The sequence below is a fragment of the Leucopleurus acutus genome (assembly GCF_964270905.1).
Source record: "Leucopleurus acutus genome assembly, chromosome: 19".
Classification (NCBI taxonomy): domain Eukaryota; kingdom Metazoa; phylum Chordata; class Mammalia; order Artiodactyla; family Delphinidae; genus Leucopleurus; species Leucopleurus acutus.
In genome coordinates this window covers 20180942-20205622 of record NC_139161.1, presented here as the reverse complement: position 1 = coordinate 20205622, position 24681 = coordinate 20180942, and the positions used below count along the sequence as shown (strand labels likewise).

Sequence of the window (24681 nt, the reverse complement as noted above, 5' to 3'; positions counted from 1 at the left end):
TAGCCAATTTCATATAGTTAACCTACTACTAAGATGTTTAGAAACAGTTCTATGATTACTAAGACTTGTAGACATTTTCGACTAAACCTAGAATTTCCCCTACCGTATTGATCAAAGAAACATTATCACCACAAGCCAGATGATAATCCAGTACGATTTCTTCTAAAAAGCCTCCGCGTTCCTTTCAGCTCGATATTGCCCAGTGGATGTTTCATTTGTAAAGACGCTAAGCCCTCTAATGTGCGAATCATTAAGAAGGCAGTTGTTGCTCTTCCAGCAAGGTTTGCCTAGCAGTGCAAAACAGCCGGATAAACTCCTGCCCTTGTTGAGACCAGGCGGGGAGACCGTGTGGGGTAGTGCTTGGGGGTTGGAGGGCAATGATTTCTGAAGGGAGGATTTAACGCAGTATAATCCCAGCTTCATTGCCTGTTCACGTGAGAAAACACAGCTTCAATTTAACTGCAGGCAACAGGAGTTTCACACTGTCAGCACCAACTGTTTAAAACCCCAAACTAGTCTCTAAGTAGGAAGCATCAAAACTAAAAATTTGGAGGGATTTAAACTCCGGATTCTCTTTCAAATATAGTGAATCGAGTATTACATCCTTTCCATAGGACGTTCATCCTCTCATGTTAAAATGAGCTTGCTCTGACTTTTCCCGAAAGCTCTGCTTTACAAATACAAAATTTTTATGTACTGTAGGTGAGCCACATAAAAGACATGCTTGTTGACAAATGGGGAAAGATATGACACTTGAAAATTCTGTAAGAAAACAGGGGGACTGTCGGGGATTCCCCTCTCTTCCGTTTGTTGTTAAAAATTAATAAAAATGTAAGCCCTCAAACTTTACGCATTCATACTCAAAACAAATGCATTAAAAATCATGGCTATGTGGAGAAGTAAGGGGACTGAAAGTAGTTCAATCTATTTTACGGTTGAAACAGGCTCAGAGAGTTTAAGTGACACGCCCAATGCCTACAGGGGATATGGAAAACAAAGACCTTGACTATATGCCACATTCTCAAAGAAACTAGGGAACAACTCAAACATTGGTGGTTTCTGTTATCACTCTGACAAGAAGGTATTTTAATTCACTTTTCCCACCCTCAGTTAAAGGCTGCCAAATCCCATCTTAAGTTTCGATCCGTTGCTGTAGCATCGTACGGGCAGGCTTGGTCTAGATATCCTTGTTTTCCCTGTGCCATCTCCAGCTCAGCAAAAGAACCACTTCCATCCTCTTAAGAGACTTCAGTACCAGGGTAATAATGTGACATCTTGATCTGGTACTGTTTCCCACCCATATTAACAACTGCTCTACCCAGTTTTGACAAGTTACTGAAAAGGATATCCAGCTTGTTGGGGATGAGCTGGCTGAAGTTCTTAGCCCTATGACGCCCTACGCCCGGAACTGATAAATTAGTTTTTGATTCAGAAAGAAACATTCCATGTGTTTTTAAGAAAAACAGGTATCAAGGGGTGTTTCCGCCCAATTTTGTCTCCTTTCCTCCTCTCTCTCAGGAGGCCCAACAGAGTGGAGTCACAGTCACTGTGTGCCGTGAGCTCAGTAGCAGTGAATTCACTATAAATTAAGTTTTGTCCATATAGAGAAGTTATCTACATGTAAGCACAGGGCTTACCTTTATTCACTTGGCCATATATTTTTTTTCAATGTAAAAAAAGTTTCTCATATGTGTATGTAGAAACTTATCACTTTACTTTTGGAATCAAAGACTGTATGTGACATGACTATAATATGAGGAAACTAATTTTCACAAGTGTCTTGTACATATGAACTTACTACTTACAGCAGTTCACATAGTTGGGTGAGACGGGGCCTTATCTCAAGAGGCAAATTCATAACAGTTGTGAGAGGCCGCTCCCTACTGTCACTACATTACAATAATGAAGTTACAAGCTTGTGTTGCATAAACATATTTAGTGCATTAAAAACACTGAGACTCTTTTTTCCATTTTTTTTTTATTACATTTGGACCTTTAAGAAACATATACCACCAGTTATACCACTATTCAGTAAAAATCTATTCTAGTTTTTGGAATGCATATGTGTCACAAACTATCTTGCTTCTGGTCTCTAAGACTTTACTAAGAGTTTATCAAAAAGGTAGGCTCTGATCTATGGGATCCTGAGCCTTGAGGTTTTAAATGTTTTGATTATTGTAAAACAATTTCCAGTGGATGAACTTAATTCCCAGCTGTTTTTCTTCTAGAATGGGCTAATCATTTTGAAGTTACTTCCTCCATTGCAAGAATATTCAATTCCTTCAGCTTTGTGATCTATTCTGTCTTTGGAAAACTTGGTAAAAAAGTAATTTCCCCCCGCTGTACAACAGGGATGAATTCACCAGAACATATCCAATATTAATTATAACAAAAGGCAGTATAGATAAATGTATATGTGTCATGTTCACTTTAATGACTATTTCATAAGCCAGTAACTATGAAGACTATTTCTGGATCAATACAATCCAAGTGTTGGCTGTAGGTACACAAAACACCTTAACACAACTCTTGGTATCTGACATTGATTCAAAATAAAAAAAGGGTAAGTGAACTCACACAACTATGTTTTCAAGAAGCTACTCTCTGTGGAAGCAAACAGGAAAGGGGCCCTTCAGGAAGCTGTTGATGGGCACTGGGAAGGTTTAAAGCTATGGCTTTGGGAAGCACCCAAGTGAGCTGTAGGAAGGCATTTGTAAGAGTAGATTCTGCAGCATCAAAGGATACTTCTCTAAAAGAGGTGGGCATTTTCTCAATTAATTTAAATTCTGAGGCTTTCAACAGTTGAGGGCTAGAAACAAGATCCAAAGAAAAGAATCATCTTCTTCCCGCTTAAGAAAGGTGACTGTGCCATTCAGCTCATGATGCTAAATGGTCCAAAAGCCTTTGGTGGTATGATATGGACAAGAAAAAAATTAATACACAAACCACATAACACCATTAAAACTCGAAAAACATTTTTTCATTTAAAAAAGTATTTAGAACACATAAAACAAGGCAACATTTATTCTTTTTTCCCGTCTTCTGGTACGGGGTCTGTTGGTGCTTCCTCCACAGTTGCACTGTTGCTCTCTGAGCCAGTGTTACTATCACTGGTCCCTTCCTCTGCCAGACTGTCCACCCCCTCCTGCCCGCTCTCCTTGTCCTCAGGAGTAGACGTGCCTTCTTCACCATTCTGTTGGCTTTCCGTCGTTTCTTCAAGGTGTGTCTCCTCTGTAATCACACATTTGTCACTGTTAGTTCCAATACAGAAATGCCCTCTTCTAATTATGCTGACAGTCCAGAGCTGCAGCATCCGATGATAAGGCAGCCACTCACCACATATGGCTACTAAGCACTTGATATGAGCAAGTGTGACCGAGGAAAGAACTTTTAGCATGTTTAGAACAATTTGGGATTTGGAAACAATCTACTTTTTAACTGTAAATTTTGAAATCTAAATACAGATCAAGTATTTCTGCTGAAAATTTAGCTTCCAAATTTTGATGTGCTCTAAGTCTAAAAATACACACCAGATTTTGAAGACTTATTAAAATTAATTTCACTTAAAAGATTTCATTGGGCTTCCCTGGTGGCGCAGTGGTTGAGTCCGCCTGCCGATGCAGGGGACACAGGTTCGTGCCCCGGTCCGGGAAGATCCCACGTGCCGTGGAGTGGCTGGGCCCGTGAGCCATGGCCGCTGGGCCTGCGCGTCCGGAGCCTGTGCTCCGCAACGGGAGAGGCCACAACAGTGAGAGGCCCGCGTACCGCAAAAAAAAAAAAAAAAAGATTTCATTAAAAAAATGTCAGTAGTAGAAAATTTATAATGACACAGTGACTTATATTTCATTTCTATTGGACAGTGCTCTTGTGAAGCGCTTGGATTTAATGAGTGAGAAAGCAGGTATGGAAATGGTATAAGGCTGATATTTAAAGTACTTTGTTACAAGTCACGCTGGGCTGTTTTCTGTTATTGCTCTAATAGTCTTCAGAACAATCTTCTTCAGTTCTTTTTCTTCAGCTAGAAGGATGAAATCTGAGTAAAGACCTAGGCATGCTCTATTCATAGATGACAAAACAGAGGCAAGGCTGAGTATTCTAGCTGCAAAATGAGCCAAAGAACCATGCTCTAATTCTCAAGCTCTTGTTCTAACCACAAAATGTGTTCACGCTCCAAATCTGTTAAGATAAAAAACATGTTCACACAAAACAGAGAAAGGTTCAGATAATAAAACTTAAAATCTGACTATCTGAAATGTTAATCTGCTGAATCACTCTGTAGAAATATCTGGTAAAGATACTATATTCTACTTAACGTTTTCCAGATGTCAAATCAGAAGTTGTCGGTTGAGCACCAAGTATGACTATGGTCCCTCTCACTTCTTGTAATGATGGTCCAGGGAGCCTTTGATTGTGTTTCCCATACTTTCAGCTCAGTTCTGTTTATTACACAGCGCACTGCGCAGGGTCAAAACAGTGCCAGAAAGTAGAGTGATCTCAAAATTTCAAGCAATAATCGATGTAATCAGTACTTCATGTAAGCTGTGTTATTGTTTGCCTTGAGGAATGCTTTTAATCAGGAACATCAGTAGAACAGAAGTATGAATTGTTCCAGGATGGGGTCAACAAATGCTTTCTACAAAGGCTAGATAGTAAATATTTCAGGTTTTGTGGGCCAGGCAGTCTCAGTTGCAACTACTCAACTATACTGTTGTCGCCCCAAAGCAGCCACAGACAATACGTAAATAAACGGTTCCAACAAAACTTTATTTACAAAAGCAGGTGGCAGGCAGGATTCGGCCTGCAGGTTTTATTTGCCTAACTCCGTTCTAGGACACCAGAGACAACACTGATCTTAAGAGCAATGACCACATCTTGTTTAAACAATTTTAGCAATAAACGTTAAAATACTGAGTGCCAATATCATGTCAAGTGCAGTAATGATGATTTTATGTACATTTATCCTTGGGAACTCACTCTCAGAGGCAGGTGCTAGAATACTTGCAAATGAGGAAACTGATATTAAATAACTTACCCAAAGTCACAGCGCTAGCAAATGGTGAAGCAGTGTTAGACCCAGATCTGTCTGATTCCCGGGCCAGTATCCTTAACCATTAAACCATTATACTTTATATTCCCAGGAAATGACATGACTCAATCTGGGCAAACAACCAAGACCTCACACAGCAAGACTAAAGACAACACACCACTGCTGTTTTGTACCAATACCAACATTTTTAGTGGACTCTACTATAAGAGATTAAGATTTTGAAAGAAATGGGTAGTATATGGAGAATAATTCAAGAGGCAAGGTCAACAGAGTGACTTCTGAAAAGCACTGAGAAAGGAAAAGCAGAACTAAAGACAGCTGTAAAAACCCTCGACATTTACTTCAGTATCAACTGAAAGGTTACCTGTCTCCATCGGAATGCTCTCGTCTTCTTTCTTTTCTTCGGTCTTATTAGCTGCTGGCTCCTCCTCAGGAACAATACTGCTCTGGCTGCGCTCAGCTTGCTCTGCTGCCTCTTTCTCCCTTTCCTCCTGCCTTTTGCGAGCCTGTTCCTCGGCCTGTGCAATTTCAGCTGCAATTTTTTCCATATCCACTTCTACTTTCAAACCACACAACTAGCAGTCAGAAAACAGAACCCAAAAAACTCTCTTAGTAATGTTCTTTTCTTACAATCTCTGAACCAGAGAAATTGTTTTAATAGTGGGTTTTCTTGGCTAAGAACTATATACATATATATGGCAGAAAAAAACATGGTTCCACGTCCTCTCTGAAGCTCTTGGGTCTACAGGAAAGTTGCCCTAGCATGCCACATAACATCAAGTATTACAGAACAGCTGGTGAGACAATGCTGAAAGTTCTGGATTATACTCAAAGCTTCCATTTTATATTTCAGGCGGCCAAACACTAGATTTACTTGTTTTCATACAAAGTGCAAACTGTAAACTACAGCTAATGGAGACATTTGATGAATAAACTGCAATGAAATGAAAATAATTCACAACTGCATGAGAGTTTAAATTAAAACCTCAGAGGGTTCTAGGGTCTAAGGCCTAGTACATATGTGTGTACTATATGATATTTCAAACCTATTGCAACTCTACCAGAAAATGGAAATTATTTCATAAAGCAAAGACCTTGCCAGTTATAGCAAAGTTAACCCTGTTTCAAAGTGAACAACGTTCCATGAAATCACTATCTTGGAAAAAAGAAAGAGGAAAAAAAAAGTAACAGACACAGTGAAAAAAGTATAGTTAACACATTAAATTTATACCCTTTTAAGTTCATTGTTAAATGAATCTGTGCTTTCCAGGAATTTCCTCTTCTTTTCTTGGTGTCGCTCCTCTATTTGAAGAAGTTCAGCTTCTAGTTTTCGCTGTAAAACATAAGGTCAGGTTTTGTTACTACTGAATTATTTTCTCTAAAGCAAACGTCAAACACTGAAAATGTCTCATTTTTTTTAATGGTCCACACGTTCTCATAGTGTGATAAATGTTTTGAATTTTTAATTTATTTATTACATAATGTATCTAGCTAAGATTTTTAAAATGTAAAATGCAGCATAGAGGGAATGACTGATTAATAAGTATATGTTGGAGAATACTGTTTCAGGCCTCAGCGATTTTTTGGAAAAGAAATATTTAGTACATCAGTAAGAGCTGACAGGATGTCTCAAAATTCTTAATGGGTATGCTTTCTGTCAAAAGGCTCTACGTTACAGGTTTAATGACAAACTTATTAAATCTCTGGGAAAGGTCTACTCCCTCCAGCCTCTTCCCTCAATCAGGAACAGGTCAGACTGAACATAAGTATTTAACAGGCACACTGATGCATGGTATAGGATCAGGTCACCTGGCACCTGGGGCGTAATAAAATGCTTTGTGACTCTACCTGATGAACCATTAAGGACTGGACCTGTCGTTTGAGGACCTGCATTCTAGCTGTTGTGACAACAGACCGAACGTCTGGCACCACACTCTCACTAAGGATTTCACTGATGAGGCGGTGATTTCTCTGGAAACGGGCGGTAGCTGTGTGCTTCATTGAAAAGCCATCATCATAATCTGGAATAAACAAAAGGATCTGGAAATTAGGTCACCAACTACCATCATCAGGAGAGCGCAACAGCGTTCACACTTAGTTGCCAAGGAGCCACGGCCCTCACCGGTCTAACAAAATCTAAAATAAATCTTTAAGTTATGATGTGCATCTGGAAGATGTGGCTGAAACGCAAATGAAATACAACCATGTGTCTCTGGCCTGGAAATCAACGTGAAGGCTGCACTGACAGCAAAACAGATTTTGCCAAATGTCTCACTTTTGGGGTAGTAATTTAAGGCTTTTACAACTGATGATACACAGGAACTGGGTGGTGTCTTTGTCACTGTAGCACTTTAAAGTAAGGAAAATGCCCACTGCAGAGAAAACATTATCTCTAGCAATATTCAGTTTCCCAGATGGGCATATATATTTTATAAGATTAAAATACCACTAAAGCCTTAAAAACGTTTAATTCTAAATTTCACTTTTAATTTTTATCAATTTACACACACATACCTTTGTTGTCAGTGTATGAAGGTATATTACATGCTGTTTTCATCCACTCAAGTGCATATACATATAGTATGGATCTGGTTTACAAGCTTATTCTTAATAGCTATTACCTTTGCTCTATCACTACCAGTTTTTGACGTATCTGCTAACAACCTGTGCTATTATTTACTTAATATTTTTATTTAAATCAACTTAAAAAAAAAAAAAGAGCTTCCTCTTAAGCAATACACATTAAAACAAAAGTTCCTCTCTGAACCACCTAACCATCTTAGTGTGCCGTCAGAGGTGGGGGACCACAGTTTAGGAAACTGCTACAAAGAGTCAAACTGTGCTATGTCAGTTTAGCACGTCCCTTAATTTGGGTGCTTAAGTAGTTCCTAAAACTCTTATTACCAGAAACACCACCACTACGAACTGTTGTGCAAATTGCTTTTTGTTTCAAGTAATTTCTTTAGGATATACACTTCTGAAATTAAAATTACTGGAATAAAAAAAACTGTGACCTTTTTACTTTTTTTTTTTTTTAAAGAAGATGTTGGGGGTAGGAGTTTATTTATTTATTTATTTTTGCTGTGCTGGGTCTTCGTTTCTGTGCGAGGGCTTTCTCTAGTTGTGGCAAGCAGGGGCCACTCTTCATCATGGTGTGCGGGCCTCTCACTATTGCGGCCTCTCTTGTTGCGGAGCACAGGCTCCAGACGCGCAGGCTCAGTAGCTGTGGCTCACGGGCCCAGCCACTCCGTGGCATGTGGGATCCTCCCAGACCAGGGCTCGAACCCGTGTCCCCTGCATTAGCAGGCAGACTCTCAACCACTGTGCCACCAGGGAAGTCCTCTTTTCACTTCTTAAGGGAGAGTTTTTCATATTCACACTTAAGACTATATACATTTGTGCTAGGTTATCCATCTAGGTTACCTTTCTTTTTCTTCTTTCATGTATATGTCCCCAGTGTTGACCACTGGACTGTAGGGGAAATAAAGTCTTAAAAATCTGGGCCTGTCTTTCTTTGCACTTTAGTTGTCTGATTTTTTTTTTCTTTTTTGGAGGGGGGGGTAGGTTTATATTTTCTAATTCACCAGGTATTTACTTTATCTCATGAATATTCTCTTTCTAAAATGTCAGTTAAAAAAGACTTCACTAAAAAAAAAAAAAAAAGACTTCACTGTCTTGTGTGGATAACTACGTATGTTTTGTAGGCCTTGTAGGTCTTCTTTGTTAAAGTGAGCAGCTGTTGTACTCGTGGATGTGCTGCCTCTCTCTTGGTTTTATGTACATTTCCACCTCCCAAGTCTTCCTCTTTCTACTCAGTTCTGAGGGATAAGGTCCAAGGTCTAAAGTCATTCTTATCCTGGTATCTTAACTATTACCATCCTTTCTTATTAGCAACTCTAATATCCTATTTTAAACTTAAAAAACATAATGGGCAGAAGTCTGAGAAACAGAGAAAAGGACTCTCTTTGAAGACTGTTCCTAAGTGAAGCTCTTTCAGTCCTTCTCAGTGTTCCTGCTGTTACCTTCCACCTGTGAAAACTTCAACTGATTTCTACTTACGTCTTCTATGTTGCTAGCCTTTGTTTCCGATTATTACTGACCCCCATCCTTCCAATTATTTGTAGACTGGATCCTCTATTTTTTTTAGTTCTGTATATTTTCTTGCACTAATTATCCAATTTGAGCAACTAAAGTTTGCTTACACTACTGTGTCTTTAGCACTGATGATTCTGCTTAACATGCTATATTGTTTCTATTCCCTATTCTGTTTTCTGTATTTATTATTATATTTTGTATTTATGAGAACATTTGTCAATATCCCAGTCCTTTCTTTTAACAACTCATTTTTGTTTTTCTCTCCTTTTACGTATATCGGTTTGTCCATGTCTTTAGGTGGTAGTGTTGCTTCCTTTATGAAAGGTCTCTTCTTTAAGGTCTTACAAGCCTTTTCCTTGTTACTACTACTTCTTTAAAATGGGGTCTTAAATTATTTTCTAGATGCTTTTGTTGCTTGCAGCTAGAGCTTCCAACCTTTACCACATCACAGCAGTACACGAAGGAAATATTTGTATAGCATGCTTGCTGTGTGGATGAGTATACTCACAGCTGGAGGTGGCTAGCTCTGAAGCTCCTTGCAGCTTCAGACCCTGCATGGCTACAGAGGACCAACCAGAGGTACAAAAGCATACCTGCAAACTCTTCGTGGAACGCCAACTAGGAAGCTCTGCTCTGTGTGCGGTGGCGTGCGTGTGTATAAAGTCTGTAGGTGCGCACCCTCCTAAGCGTCATCATGAGTTGTATTTATAAATTCTAGCTGGATTTCTGAATTAACTAGAAAAGAAAGTTCATAATGCCTCTTCCCACTCATTAACTTTCTCCCTTAAGAGCCTTTAACTCAGCCAATTTAGGGAACCAATAAGAAAGTAGAATATAACTTGAAGGCATTTAACTTTTTAAAAGCAGTTGAGGTAAAATTCTGATTGTAACTAAAAAACCCTCCATGCATTCTGAGTACAAAGGTTTTGATAAACGACAGGTAGTTTTTGCTATCTTCTACACTAAAAAGGGTATTTCTTTATCTTTGGGAAGTTCACATACAAATATTAATCAAAATAATTATTCCAAATATTGAAATGGCACTTAAATTATGCTTTGTTTCCATTTAGAATAGGAAATAATACTTGAGATTTCTCATATTTTAATTCTCAGAGAAAGCATAAACAAAGCCCCACTTTTTTTTTTTTTTTTTTTTTTACCATCTGGATCTTCAGCAGGCTGAATGCTCATGTAAGGTTCTCCTTTCTCCATGCGAGACTGTCTCTGTCGACTTTCTTCCTCTAAAGCAGCTTCTGCACGACTTTTTGCATTTATGTAAGCAAGGTACGCGGGGGAATTATGATAGGCCTTCATAGATTCATTGTACTCTATCTGAAAGTCAAATGTTTTCAGTTTTAGAATTGACATTTTGCAGGTTACAATGAATACTTATATTACCTCATTTGAATATCAAAAGACATGATAATGATCTCCTTTTTACAGACAAGGGATCTGAAGTCTTAGAGAAATTAAGTGACTTGACCCAGGCAGACAATGACTCAGTTGTCTGATTAGATCTTATATTTCTTTTATAAATAAGGCAAGAGTTCATGAATTTTCTATTGTACCCATCCCTACAGTCCCATTCTACCTTTTCTGCTTCGTATTCGTTTAAATATTCTTGTTTTTCTTCATCAGTGAGATCTCGCCACATGCCACCAATAATCTTGCCAATCTCCCACAACTTTAGGTCAGGGTTGGAAGCCTTTACTTGGTCCCAGACCTTGAAAAGGACAAACAGTTGAGATTTCAGTATTGATGCCTAAAAATAAAGACCTTTAAAAAATACTTTTTAATATAGAAACCTTCAATCATCAACAAAGGCAGAGGCAATAGTGTCAAATCCCCATGTTCTCTTCAGCCTGCTGCAGTAATTATCGAGTCCTCTGTCAGGTTACTTTAAGGCAGATCTCGGATATCTCCAATCACTGCAGACACTTATGGTGAGCTAACTCAATAACATAGTCTTATGTCTTTCTAAAAATTCACGAGAGTTTAGAAGGAATGTGGTTACTCTGCATAATACAATACACCATATTGTCAAATATATGTATAATAATTCTGACCAAAAATTTTAAAATTTCTAAATAGTGGTGAAAATCAATAATGCTCTTGTCTTTAATAAAGATATCAGTTATACTTGCTATTTTAAGAGTAATGGAGGTTCATACCATATGACCCAGCAATCCCTCTACTGGGCATATACCCTGAGAAAACCATAATTCAAAGAGTCATGTACCACAATGTTCATTGCAGCACTATTTACAACAGCCAGGTCATGGAAGCAACTTAAGTGCCCATCGACAGATGAATGGATAAAGAAGATGTGGCACATATATACAATGGAATATTACTCAGCCATAAAAAGAAACGAAACTCAGTTATTTGTAGTGAGGTGGATGGACCTAGAGTCTGTCATACAGAGTGATGTAAGTCAGAAAGAGAAAAACAAATACCATATGCTAGCACATATATATGGAATCTTAAAAAAAAGGTTCTCATGAACCTAGGGGCAGGGGAGGAATAAAGACGCACACATAGAGAATGGACTTGAGGAACGGGGAAGGGGAAGGGTAAGCTGGGACGAAGTGAGAGAGTAGCACTGAATATATACACTACCAAATGTAAAACAGATAGCTAGTGGGAAGCAGCAGCAGCATAGCACAGGGAGATCAGCTTGATGCTTTGTGACCACCTAGAGGGGTGGGATAGGGAGGGGTGGAGGGAGATGCAAGAGGGAGGGGATATGGGGATATATGTATATGTATAGCTGATTCACTTTGTTATACAGCAGAAACTAACACAACACTGTAAAGCAATTATACTCCAATAAAGATGTTAAAAAAACCAAAAAACAAAAACAAAAAAAGAGTAATGGAGGTTCATCACCAAAAAAAAAGAGGAAAAATTCAAGGAAGTATGAAGAAAATAAAAATTACCATAAGCTTATTGTTTAGAGATAACCATTGTCTTCTAGGCTTTTTAAAAATTCAAACTAGCATGTATTTGCTATTATTTTTATAAAAATAAGATACTGGTACATGTAGTCTTGCATTCCTTTTTTCACTAAACATTTTTTTTATATCATTAAATATTCTCCAAAAGACTACATAAGTAACACTGGCTACATAACTTTGCTTTAAGTATTTTAACTGTTTATTTAATCATGTTCTTGTTGGATTTTAATTCTGGAATTTAGAACTAATTTCTTTAAAAACTGCAATTCTGTATCTTTTCCTCTCACTATGCACAAAAAAGCTGGCTAAGCCAATCTGAAACCTGACATAAAGCCAAGAGCAAGGATGGCAGTCCTCACTCCCTTCTGGCCCCTGAGCACCTACCTTTCTGCTGTACCGCATGTAGGGCATCAGCGGCTTATCTGGTGGCTTTGGGGGTTTTGGAATCGTAATACCAGAGGATGCCTAGGAAAGAGTTAAATACATTCATTACTCAACTGCAAGAAGTTCACCAGCAAACTGAAAAGAGAGTCCCTTAAAAAATGCTAATGCGACTTTCTTCTACTCGTCCATGGATACAAGATTCTTATATTTTCTCCACTGAAAATAGCTATCACTGCAAATTCAGAAACGTTCACATCAGAAGAAAATAGAGAAAATGACTTTAGGCACATAATTTTTTAATACGTTACTTAGCAGTTTATTGCCACTGCTTTGACAACCTGGCTGTAAGAACAAATAAAATATTATACAATAATTCATACATCGAAAATATATGGTTATATATCAGATGTCCCACGTTTAGGACATTACCTGGTACCCTTTTATTTTACTTAATTTACCATTACACATACAGTCAACACTTGATTACCTCAGCGGAAGCTGAACCCGTTCAGCACTTACCACACCTTATACTGCCTACAGGGGACTACTTACTATTTGCACCATTTCAGGAACACACCTCCACATGAACAACCGCCACCACCGCAAACCCTATTTCCTAGGTTCAAAAATGGAAAACGGAAAAACCCTTCTTAGCTCCTTTATTATGACTAGAGATTTTACTTTTCTGAAGGTTCTATGCCCATATCTAGTGTCTTGTTTTATAAAGGAGATCAGGAAGTGTGAACTGAAGTCATGCCTTTTTTTATTCCTAATCACAGTGGAGGAGTGAACAAGTTTACCAGGAACAGAGAAATGGCAGAAACAGGGCCTGATTAAGTTACTTTTGAGACCTTATATCAAGAAACTCCATTTAATTTTTAAAAAATGCTGGTTTTGTGGGGAAGACACAGAAAGAAAGGGAAAGGAAAACAGAAGAAAAGGGGGCGAGGAGACTGAAAAATAGTTTTAAAAAGGTAAAGAAGAAAGTGGGTGAGAGACAGAAAAAAGGGAAAGAAAGAGGAGAGATCAGCTCTTTCTAAAAGCCAAATCTAGGCAAGATAACAGATAGCTCCCAGTGGGCACCCCACACATCTCCAACGAGCGAGCGCTGCTGCTGAACCTACTCTCATCTCTACACGCATGGCTGCATTTGATCAAGGACCCAGAATCAAATCACGGCTGAATCACATTTGTTTCTCCCAAATTTCTGGGAGACTCCTGATACTGATCCTCCTTCCCAGGCTCGGGGGAAGAAGAGCTGGCTTCACTCTAGTGACCAAAAGACAGGAATCAGCAAATTCTTGCAAGAAAACTAAGGTGCCATTTTGTTTCCTTGCCCTGATGTTGCTGTTGTGGTAAAACCGGAGGGAAACCCCTCCATTCTGGGCTGAGACCCCAATCAACCTTATTTTTCATGCAAGGGCTCCGGGAATAGTGTGTTGGTACCTGCTTCCACCACTTTCCAACAATACTTCTTCTTCCTGTGAGGAGCGTCTCCCTCCCTCCCTCCATACTTGTCCATTAACTCTGCTTCCTCTCTGCTTCTTCACACATGAACTTATCAGAACGTATTTCTCCTCTGAAGCAGTATTTCCCTTCTTTCCACTCCTCCCACGTATTCTTAGCACACCTCATGCTGATGCTCATGTAGACAGACTCTGTTTTTAGCCAGCAGTGGGCAACGGGGTGAAGTGAGCCATGGGGGATGGAAATTGTCAACAGTGGTGGTATGAACAGCCACTATGAGATCTGTCTCAGGGCTGTAGGAGTTCTCTGGGGGAGGGGGGGATTTCTACAAAGCTAACCCTATGTCATGAATTCAGAGCAAGTAACACATAAAAGTCTGATTCTTCATAAAGTTATTAGAAAGCACTTCCAATTTATATCCAACACAAACCTTCAGAATTCCATGAAGTAGGTTACAAATAAAGTTGGAATTGTGCCAATAACTGAAGATGGTAGACCTCTGTTAACAACTTTTTAAAAAAGAGGTAAAGAATTCTAAAATGTTTATGCTTTAATATGTGAAATTAAAACACTTTAAAAACAAATTACAGTAATATTTGCTCTTCGATATTTTTCAAAGAACTGTATTTTATAACAATGAATTTGCTTATTTCTCTTCTTTTCTCCCAAAGGAACATGTTGAGGTGGTATTTTCATTACACTGACCAATTTACAAATACAAGGAAAGCAAAACCAAACCCAAAACAATAACAACATAGTTAAATTCTAGCTGGTTTTCAGGATATTAAAGGTTTATATCACTAAACACCCCTAATTTATTAACCATCTCAAACAGGTATCTTTCTACAATTTCTCAAACATTATTCTTTAAAAAAGAAAAAAGAAGCAGTCTGCACTGAACACAATTATAATCACTGCTGTGCTATAATCTTCTAGTTTGAGGTATGAAACCTGCTGGCCCCTTTATTAAATGGCCTGGTGGTTATGCTTTTGGAGGGCATGTCTCCTTTTTTAGTGGTTTCTTTCCTTGCTGCTATCAGGAAACCTACCTCTAGCAGCAACTGTCCCTCTTTCCAACTGGCAATGAGTTTGGAGAAAACTAATTATGCTTGTTAAAACTGTGCTTACAATAGAGTAAGATCCTGGGAACCTCCTATGAATAAAGCCCATGATTTTGTGAAATTCTGGCTACTCAGAGATTTTTGTTGTTTCTTCCCATTTTTCAGCTGTTTCTCTGGTAGGATCTTATCTAAGGTTTTCTTCTGGGATGGAATTTCCATTAAAGCACAGAAATGAGCTACTTTTAACATTTGGTCTTGATCTGTCTTCACACCTGTACTTGAGAATGTTAACCATCATCTGATGAAGAACTGACCAGAAGTGAATTCCATCTCATAGCTACCATATGTTGAAACCAAAAGGTTTCAACATGCTATATATAAAATGTTTATTGTCTGAAAACCATTCGAGTGTACTGGAGTCATCGGGAAAACCCGATGTTCTGTGTACGCTACAAGAAGCTATTCACAGGGTGTCACCGAATCATTCCTTCAAATCGATGACTTAAGGCGATTTGCAGGCAGTAATACCAAAGAGGAGCCCCCCACCCCCAAAAAAAACACATAAGTGAGGTCATCTTAAAGTAACACTTTTATAAAGGTCAAAATCAGATCTACTGAGTCCTAACAGAGCTTAAATTATACATATATAGTAGTATAAAACTTTAGGCATAACTAATTTTCATAGAGAATGATTCAATGACCTGAGAGGTCACTAGAAGTTGAAGGGGCTGGGATTAGCACAGGCTAAAAGCCTCCACATTTTCTAGGCTCTTCAAGTTAGGTCTACAGAAGGAATGTGGCTGAATGTGTAATAATTGATTACACTTCATTCTGGTGTTGAGAGAACAAATAATACAAAGAAAACCACCATAAAGAACCAGAAGATCAATGTTCCCATGCTCAACAGCCCTCCTATACTAATCTACCCTGAAGCTGGTGCCTACCCCCAAACACTGGGTTCTAACACCTGAGAGAAAGAATGGGGAGAAACAGGTAACTTGCTGAGGCCCCGAGACAGCAACTGCACTTTCCTATTCCTAGTAAGTCTCCATTGAATGATCTCACTTTGTTAACAAAGAATCCCACAGATACATCCAAGTTAAGAACAAAATGCTTACAGAAACTGAAATACAAATGATTCTAATATTACAGTTACCACCATTTCTTTTCCATTAACATAGATAATCAAGAGCTGACTGTATAGAGCTACTAAAATGTAATCATTCTTTTGTTTACTGCCCATGAATAATTTTCTGTATTAACATGAATGGTCCAAAATCGATTCTACTCCTCGTTTAAATTAAAATATTCTTTACCATTTGATAACTTTGTGACCCGTTACACTTGTGAAACACATTCAGGCCAGGGAAAAACAAGTACCGATGCACATAAAAACTATATGCATTGTGAAATGCATACATACAGACACTTTGTCAGAATTCTTTTCAGATACCATGAAATATGCATGGCACATAAAACTTGATATGCTTATGAGGTACAAATTATGCAGAAACAATGAAAAATTTAGACAAACGAAACCTATCAAGCTAAGCAATATGCTTACCAAGATAGACAAACAGTTTGATAGGTACAAGCTTTCTGCTCTAGCCTGACTACAGGGTGAGAGGGCTTTTTGGAAGTCACAATAATTGAATTACTTATGAATACAGCAAACAAAAACCAGGTATTAAAAAGTTTACAGCCATTCTGGGTTGTATAAATTCTCACCAATACCACATTCCAATGTATGTAGGTATTTGGCTTTTGGATTTATTATTTATTTTTGGTAAAACATTTTTACAGTTGTTTCTTTGGTACCTAAACTTCCTTAAATGGACTTTAAGATGACTGTAAAATAAAAAGCCTTCCAACGGGAGGAACAATTCTCAGAGCTTTCTGACATGTTCTTCCCAGTTTATAATCCTCAAATTTGGCTTGAACAGAATTCTCCAATTCTTTCTTTAAAAAAATAAATAAATACAAATAAATAAATAAAATAAAAGTCTGAATTACACCATCCAATTTTGGTATCTTAGGCTGATCATTTAAGTGAAACATCCTAAGTTTCAGAAATTATATCCTTTATCCTATGGATTATAAACACACTTCTAGCTGTAGATATCTATAGTCTGATAATTCAAATTAATTTCATTCAACTTTTGTTCTGAAATTCGTTGAAGTGACATTAAAATCTTTTTAGAGAGAAATGAATCTCAGTTAGGTCAACTGTTAAATCCAAAAGACAAATAATTATGTGCAGCAGTTCAAACTGGTAGGGCAGCTAGGCCTGTAAACCCAGCCTTTATTAAGAAACTAAGGTCTTGAGCCTAATGCCAATTACCTTAAATGAAAGATACTCTTCATCTCAAAAAGGGCATCTTAACCATAGGAAATTCTAGGTTTGTCTACATATAGTATTAGCATTAAGTGCCCAAGGCTTTATCTCTACCAACCATCAAACAGAATAAATTCTTTTCTTCTATATACATATCCAGATCTCACTATTTTTTCATTTTTCAGTGTAAGATTGTACAATGAATATTTAAAATAGTCTAAAAGCCAGGTTAAATTTTTTTTTTTTTAAATGGCTGTGCTGATGATTCAAAGGACCTAACTCTGAAGGCATTTCTGGTCAATTCCAGTTGTTTGCTGGATGCTGTAATAGTTGATTCTCCTACCGTGACCCGGCTGTTGGTGCCCGGGTTCCCTCCCAGCCTGTAGTTGTTGTAGGCGAGATGACTGTATGGATTGTATCCCACAAACCCTGGTGTGCTGGGCATTTGCTGATGGAAACAAATGAGACAAAAACACGAATGAGAAATGAGCTCAAACGAGGAAAACACAGAAATGAAAAATGATCTGCATATGGCATGCAAAAGCAACCTGATTTTAAACAAGCAATGATGTGTTGTAACTGTTCTTTTTCTTTCAGTGAAAACCAGTCTGTGTTTTTTTTTTTTTCCCTCTCTTTCTGTCTCTTTGCAGGGGCCAGTGGTGTTCGTGTGAGTGTGAATATGTGTGCTTGTTTTTCGGGATAAGCAATGCACTGAAGTGTCTCAAACATTCAGGGTTACTTTATGGTCAATAGTATGAAATAACAACTTAGCGATATATGTCTGAGATAGGAAAGCTTGAAATGTGATAAGCTAGGAGTCTGAGAACACTTTACATGCAAAACAAAACATGATTTATTTGACAGTTATGTGAATGCCGCCAATGTATTATCTACCAAAAACAAAAACAAGAAATGAATCACTTTCAAAGACAGCTTTAAATCATTTTATATAGTGTGAGAAATGAGAAGAGATTCAAATCAGGAAGTCAGAAGTTGTCAATAGAAAAGAACATATGTGGGATTCAATGGATGTCACATACATGATTTCAAAACAAAGACTTGTAAGAAATGCATGGATTTCATTCTGAGGGTACTGTCTGATCTTTTTAACCCATTCTTTTATAGGCTTTCTCTTCCATCTCTTCTTTGATCCATCTTCCACAGGTCAATCATGAACAATTTCTGCATTTAGTTTTAATGTGAACTACTTTTCTAGTAGACAGACTTGAACTTTCTTTTCTCATCTAGTTTCCTGACAGCCCTAGCTCTTTCAAACCACAACTGCTTGTTGGAGCAACAGAATTCTTGGCTTTTGTAAATTATGTGTTGATGTGATCACAAATGGGCTCTTATATAGCAGTGCCCTTCGTGATTAATAAAATGACATCCAATGTTCATGAGAATCAAGGTATGATGCATAAAAAGGATGTAGCAAAGAGAGACCAAAAGTAAGGTATTTTACCTAATGAACCTCAATCAAAACAAGTGACAGTAATTTCATTTTAACATGCAATTGACAATACCAATGCTGAATTGTATAATAAACTTAACACATCCCAACTAAACTGTAGCTATTATAAACACAATTTTCTAAAACATGCCACTGCACATATCCTTAGTGTCCAAAAGAAAGACAGTCAAGCAGATAATACATTTGATATTCTTTAGAAGAAAACTACTGATCAATTTCTAGTCTATGTAGTTATAGAAGACGCAAATCAAGCATACATAAGTAGGCAAAACACAGATGAAGTATCAAAGGCACAAAAGAAGTTTATATTACTTGGAGTGGTACATTTGGGTGGTAGTGGTGGGTGGAGCTGGTGATGGTGGTGGCAGAAGAAATGGAAAAAAAAGAAAGGAGGATAACTCATTTAATATCCATTCTGTTGGATGTCCTAACCCCTAGTCTTCCGTAGTTTATGTGTAAATGTGAAATTATAATGGTACAGAAGTATGACTAAAGAAAGGTAAAAATATCCCTTTCTACATTTAAGAAGTCATAGGGTTAGTTTCTGAGCTATTTTTATTATCTCAAAAAATCAAGTCTGTTTTCAAGATATTATATGCTGTCAGAGGCAGTATTTGCGTCAAAAAGACACCTTCAAAGTTGCATAAGCAATGATAATCACTATTCAACATTATGAGGCAGTAATGTAAGAAAATAAGGGAACTAAAAAAAAAATCGAAACTGAAATATTACAATTATACCGTTTCCAAAAATGAAGTACATGGTTAGCTCTTTGAGGTCAGGAATCTCAATTGTTCAACTCCACCTGTATAGCCATTAGCAGAGTGCCAAGGAGATGGTCATAAGAAATGTTCTTTGATTTAAGAAAAGAAACAAACCAAACACAGGACTTTAAGATCTACCAGAAGTAACTTTAGAAACTGTATGTTATATAAATTGAGCTGAGAAGATGTGATACAGTATCTCTTTTTTAAAAGCATCTTACTATGGAAAAATAAATTGTTGATAAACATAACTAAAACATACATCTGAGGGTTAGTAAATAAAACTAGTTTATCTAGTGGAGAAAACAAAATTACACAAGGACCTAATTAGTAAACTAGCCAGAAATTTAGGGGTAGGGAGTATGGAAGGAGGGCTAACAGCTTTAAAGAACTTCTTTTGTAGGATATGGTCAATGTTAAGTGTTTTGTTTTTGTTTTTAAATAAAAAAACAACAAGAAGTCCATTTCAGCAAGGCCTGAATGGTTACTGTTAGAACTGTTTTGTGGACTGGACAATTATTTTACATGCTGACCAAGCTGGGCCAGAGCTTGCTGGGTGAAAAAAATTAGTTCACGACTATCATTTAGGCACTTTGAAACATATCAATTCTCAGTCCAATAAAGCATTACTTATGGAGTAAAGTGAAATAGCAGGATCTGACCCATAGATAATGAAATCCTTACTTGAACAGCTTGAAAATAAAGATTTACAATAAGCTATTATAGAACTGGAAGCTTTATTGTTTGATTTAACATGAAAATTATATACAGACAAGGACAGAAAAATGTAACCAGTTGAAGGTCAGGCTTAAAAATAATAAATGCCAGAACGAGCATTCATTTCATATTAACTTTCAAGACTCTTAATAGAGATTAACAAGAAAGAAATGTTAAACTTGTCACTTATTCCCAATTAAAAAAAGAACTGAGCATAGGAGGTTGGCATTTCAGTAGTATGTTTCTTTAAATGTTGGGGTTGGTTCAAGGTAAGATGCAGAGTTATTTTATTTAGTAGGAAGTGCTGTTTTTTTTAGCTGAATTTTTCATCCTGTTGCTGTGATGACTGAGTGACTGTCACTGGAAGACATCTGGGTTTTTGTATCAAGGCCAGACTTGGCTATTACATTAACAAGAAAATTAAAACTTACTGTTGCAGGAGCTGGGGTGGGAGGTGGGGCATAAGATGGTCTTTCTGTTTGAAAGAAAATAAATAACTTCTTGTAAACAACTGAGATATAATACTATGCAACAAAACTACCAATGGTCCTGTTTTGAAGAAAAAAAAAATGAGAGTATTTTGGAATTCCCATTTGCTAGGGCATTAGTCTCTTATTAATATAGATTGATAAATATAAAAAATGAAACTTACTTGACATTTTGGAAGATTAAGTTCTCAGTTCCTTAAGAATGAATCTGAGACACTAAAATAAAAAAAAGAAAAATAAAGAAAAATAATCAAAACTCAGCAAGCATAAGAGAATGTTTTCCTAAAGAATAGGGTAATTTAATTGGTATTTCTTAGTAAAATTACATTGTCTTCTAGTAATCCAGCCTTTTTAATATTTTACTAGTTCTTGAGGTCATTTGGTTGATCAGAATTAAATGACTAAAACAAATTACTGGGGATATTAAAAAGTAAAATTAGACATGTACTTGCAAGTTTTTTTGTTTTTGATACTGAGCCACCTCTTGCATGGAAAACGTTTTGCTGATGCCATGTAAACATTTAATCAGACTGATAAAAATACAGTGACAGTAGAATGTAATGTATTGTCAGGGCCTAGCTCAACAAGGCCTACCAGATACTGACAGCTCCCTGATCAGCTGCAGCTCTGCCTTCCTTTTAGGATAACAACTTCTACTAAAATGGAGCACCATTTTATTCCTGGAGGCAGTGCAAAAGGTAACTGATGTGACAATGAACTTTACATTCTCTTATAGTGGTAAACAGCTTTATAACTGCTGGGAATAAATTTTGAGAGTCTACCTGAAAAACTCTTATTACCCTTCTCAGCCCATTTCAAAATATATCTCCTCAATGGAGCTTTCTTGACAAATGACCTGTGCGGAATTAATTCCTTCCTCATCTGTACTCCTATCCAATTTACACAGATCTATGCTATCGTATTATACCTGTTAATGTGGGTATATTGTGTGCTGCTTAGAAACAGGGACCATTTAATTTATTATTGTAGTCCCTGTACCTAGCTCTTCTTTTTTTCTAGCTCAATTCTTACTAACTTTTGTCCTAGTTTACTAGCTCACCACATGACCATACACAGGTGAGCTTGTTCCTTACCTCAATATACATCACACACTGTGTGTATAAAGAGACAAACATTCATTTTTAGAAATAAGGCAAATAACTTTTATGACTACTGGAGTCCTTTCATCCAACATTATGTGAAACAAATATGATGTTTTTTGCTTCTGTTTTGCATTTTAAGGGAATTCCTGGAGCATTATGAATAAGAGGCCTGGTGCAGAACGAAATCGTTTATTTTCTCAATGGCCCAACCTGGGTGTCTCCCTCTCTCCTTAAGGAACAGGCAAGAAACCAGAGTCTGGTGCAGATTTCCTTCCTGCTCAAGTTCAGGTAGGCTGTCAACATCCACTAGGCCTTGCTGGGGGGAGCCCTGACAATAACTGTCACGAGCTCCCTGATATGTCACACTTTATTGCTAATACTTTAAAATTACTGATCTCCTCTGCTATACTATAAATTCCAAGAGCGACCTTGTGCATTTGTCCACCACCGGATGCATGCCCGGTGCCTGGCATAAAATCCTAAAGTATCTGTTGACTACCTTATACGGGACAGGCTTACTACTCACACCATCTGGTTTAACAGTCACAACTACCGACGAGATGTGTACTGCTATTCCCATTTTACAGAGAAAAAAGGGAGTCTCGGCGAGGGTAAGTAACTTGTCTAAAGACACACAGCCAGGAAGTGCCAGAGTTGGGTTTCAAACCCAGGTCAAACTGTTTCCGAGCTTTCGCTCTTCACTCTAAGCCACGCCACGAGTCCTCAGGTCGCTGCCTGAACCGAGGGGAAACCACCTTTCCGGGGGTGAGGGACCACGGGCTTGGCTTGCCCCAAGGGCTTCCTCTGAGGTCGTTTCCTTTAGGTTTGTGTGAAGGATGCACTTTCCCAGCGACTCTACTAAAGAGGAGTATGCAGAGGTGCTCTGACCAGTTCCGCGGGGTTAGTGGAAGGGGCACATCTGGCCGCCCCGGAGGAGCCCCAGATGGCACCCTCGATCCGCTAGGCCTCAGAGGCCGCAACTGGCCCCCGGCTCTGGCGCCGCGGCCAAGCCTGAACCCCAGCAACCCCCGGGGACTCGGGGTCGGGCCAAGCCGGGACCCCACGCCTCGCCACCCTCCCGACCCAGTCGAGCCCAGTCGGAAACACTCACCCGCGGGCAGAAAAAACGCCCGCAGCTCCGGCCTCGCTTCCCTTTGTCCCGCGCACGCCCCGCCCCTCGCGTCCGGAGCTTCCGCGCTCGCACTTTCAACACTCTTCTTAATTCCTTTCAAGGCTCCAACCGACTCTCTTAAGAAAAATAAGTCTTCTAGTGGGGACGCGGTGGTGCTTAGTACAATCAAGGATTTTTTCAGGCCCCATACGTTTCTCAAAACTCCCCGAATTTGGGTAATTTGCCAGCCGGGCGCCGATTCGTCACGGCGGAGAGAGCGGAGGTGGCCCGACCGCTAGGTAGGCCCAAACCCCGCGGCCGTTGAGGAGCGGGAGCAGCGAAGGGTGACGCGGCGGGAGGTGCGAGGCTGCGCCGAGGGGAGGTGGGAGCGCGGCCTCAGCTTCCCCGCGCGGGGCCGGAAGGCAGCGGGAAGCGCGCCGGCAGCTAGCCCCGGAACCACTGTGGCCGCCAGGCCCGCGCGCCACTCCGGCCGGACTCAGGCCGAGCACGTCCCCGCCTCCGAGGGTGTTTTTTTTCTCCTTTCTTTCCTTCCGGTCTTTTTCTTTACTCTTTCCCTGGGACCTGGAGTGTGTACTTCAGTAAGCCGAGGATGCAGCCGCGGAGCGCGCGGTTCGCAGTTTCTGCCCTCCCGCGCGCCTCCCAGGGCTTCCTGCCTTAGCGGCCGGGCAGGAGCCTTGGCGAAAGCAGCACGGACCTTTCCAGTTTTCCCAAGCGCGAGGCTAGGGTAACTGCCACAGGTTTCTGAGCCAAGGGCCGGAGATGTTAATCTCCTTGCCCCAGGTTGTGTGCTCTTGCAACGTCGGGCAAGGGTCTCTGTCCCAGCGCGCCTTGGCTCACTCGGTTCTCTCCACCGGGAACGACTGTTCTTCACTTTTCAGCTTAAACTCATCTGTCCTTCCGGATCCAGCTCAAATTGTTTGTGATGCCCACCTGGAACTTTCCCCTCCCCCCCCTTAATCCTTCCTCTGAACTCCCAAGATTCTTTGATAACTTTATTATGGTCTTTACCTGATATCGGACTGTTTGTCATTTTCAATGCAATATGAGAGCCACTAAAGCAAAGGTTCAGTCATCTGCATTGGTCATCTTCGTATCGCCCGTGCCCAGTAAGGGCTTGACCCGTTGTTAGATGCTCAATAAATGTGTATTGAGGCAGGTTCTGGTCTAGTCCAGGGCTCTTTCCACTGAATCAAGACTACGTTCGTTTACTAGATAGTAGCTTTTCCTTGGATATATAAACACCTGACCGATGTGGGACACTGGAGCGAGAAGGATCTGAAGTTACTTGAAAACAGTGTTGACATTTAGGGTGACTGACTGAACTCTCCGGCTGCCATTAGCCATCATCCTGGGTGTGCCAGCAGGGGCTAGGGCATCTCTAGAAGTCAGCAAAGCTGTCCAGCTGAACCTACTGTCCAGTTCTTACACCTCCAATATTTTTATACTCATGATTAGAGATTAGTGAAGTTGAAGAGCATGTTAAAGGGAAAGACTAAAAAGGAGGTCATCAAAGGATAATGGGGGGCCTGAGTGGTGCTTGAGATAATGTATACGAAATTGCTTTTAAAAAATATATAGGCATCAGGGAATTCCCTGGCTGTCCAGTGGTTAGGACTCTGTGCTTCCACTGCAGGGGGCCCGGGTTCATCCCTGGTCGGGG

The 24681-nt window shown here is 39.2% G+C and overlaps 1 protein-coding gene across 1 annotated transcript; it reads right to left on the bottom strand.

Moving 5' to 3' along the window:
• Positions 1-1995: 1995 nt before the first annotated feature.
• SMARCE1 (SWI/SNF related BAF chromatin remodeling complex subunit E1) lies at positions 1996-23122 on the bottom strand. The gene is made up of 11 exons (XM_082860987.1): positions 23001-23122; positions 20951-21002; positions 20730-20773; positions 17690-17794; positions 12484-12564; positions 10734-10865; positions 10303-10474; positions 6896-7068; positions 6279-6380; positions 5412-5622; positions 1996-3231 (listed from the first exon to the last, which is right to left on the bottom strand). Exons 2-11 carry the CDS (start codon positions 20955-20957, stop codon positions 3023-3025), a joined length of 1236 nt encoding a protein of 411 aa, XP_082717113.1. The 5' UTR covers positions 20958-21002; positions 23001-23122; the 3' UTR covers positions 1996-3022.
• Positions 23123-24681: the final 1559 nt, after the last annotated feature.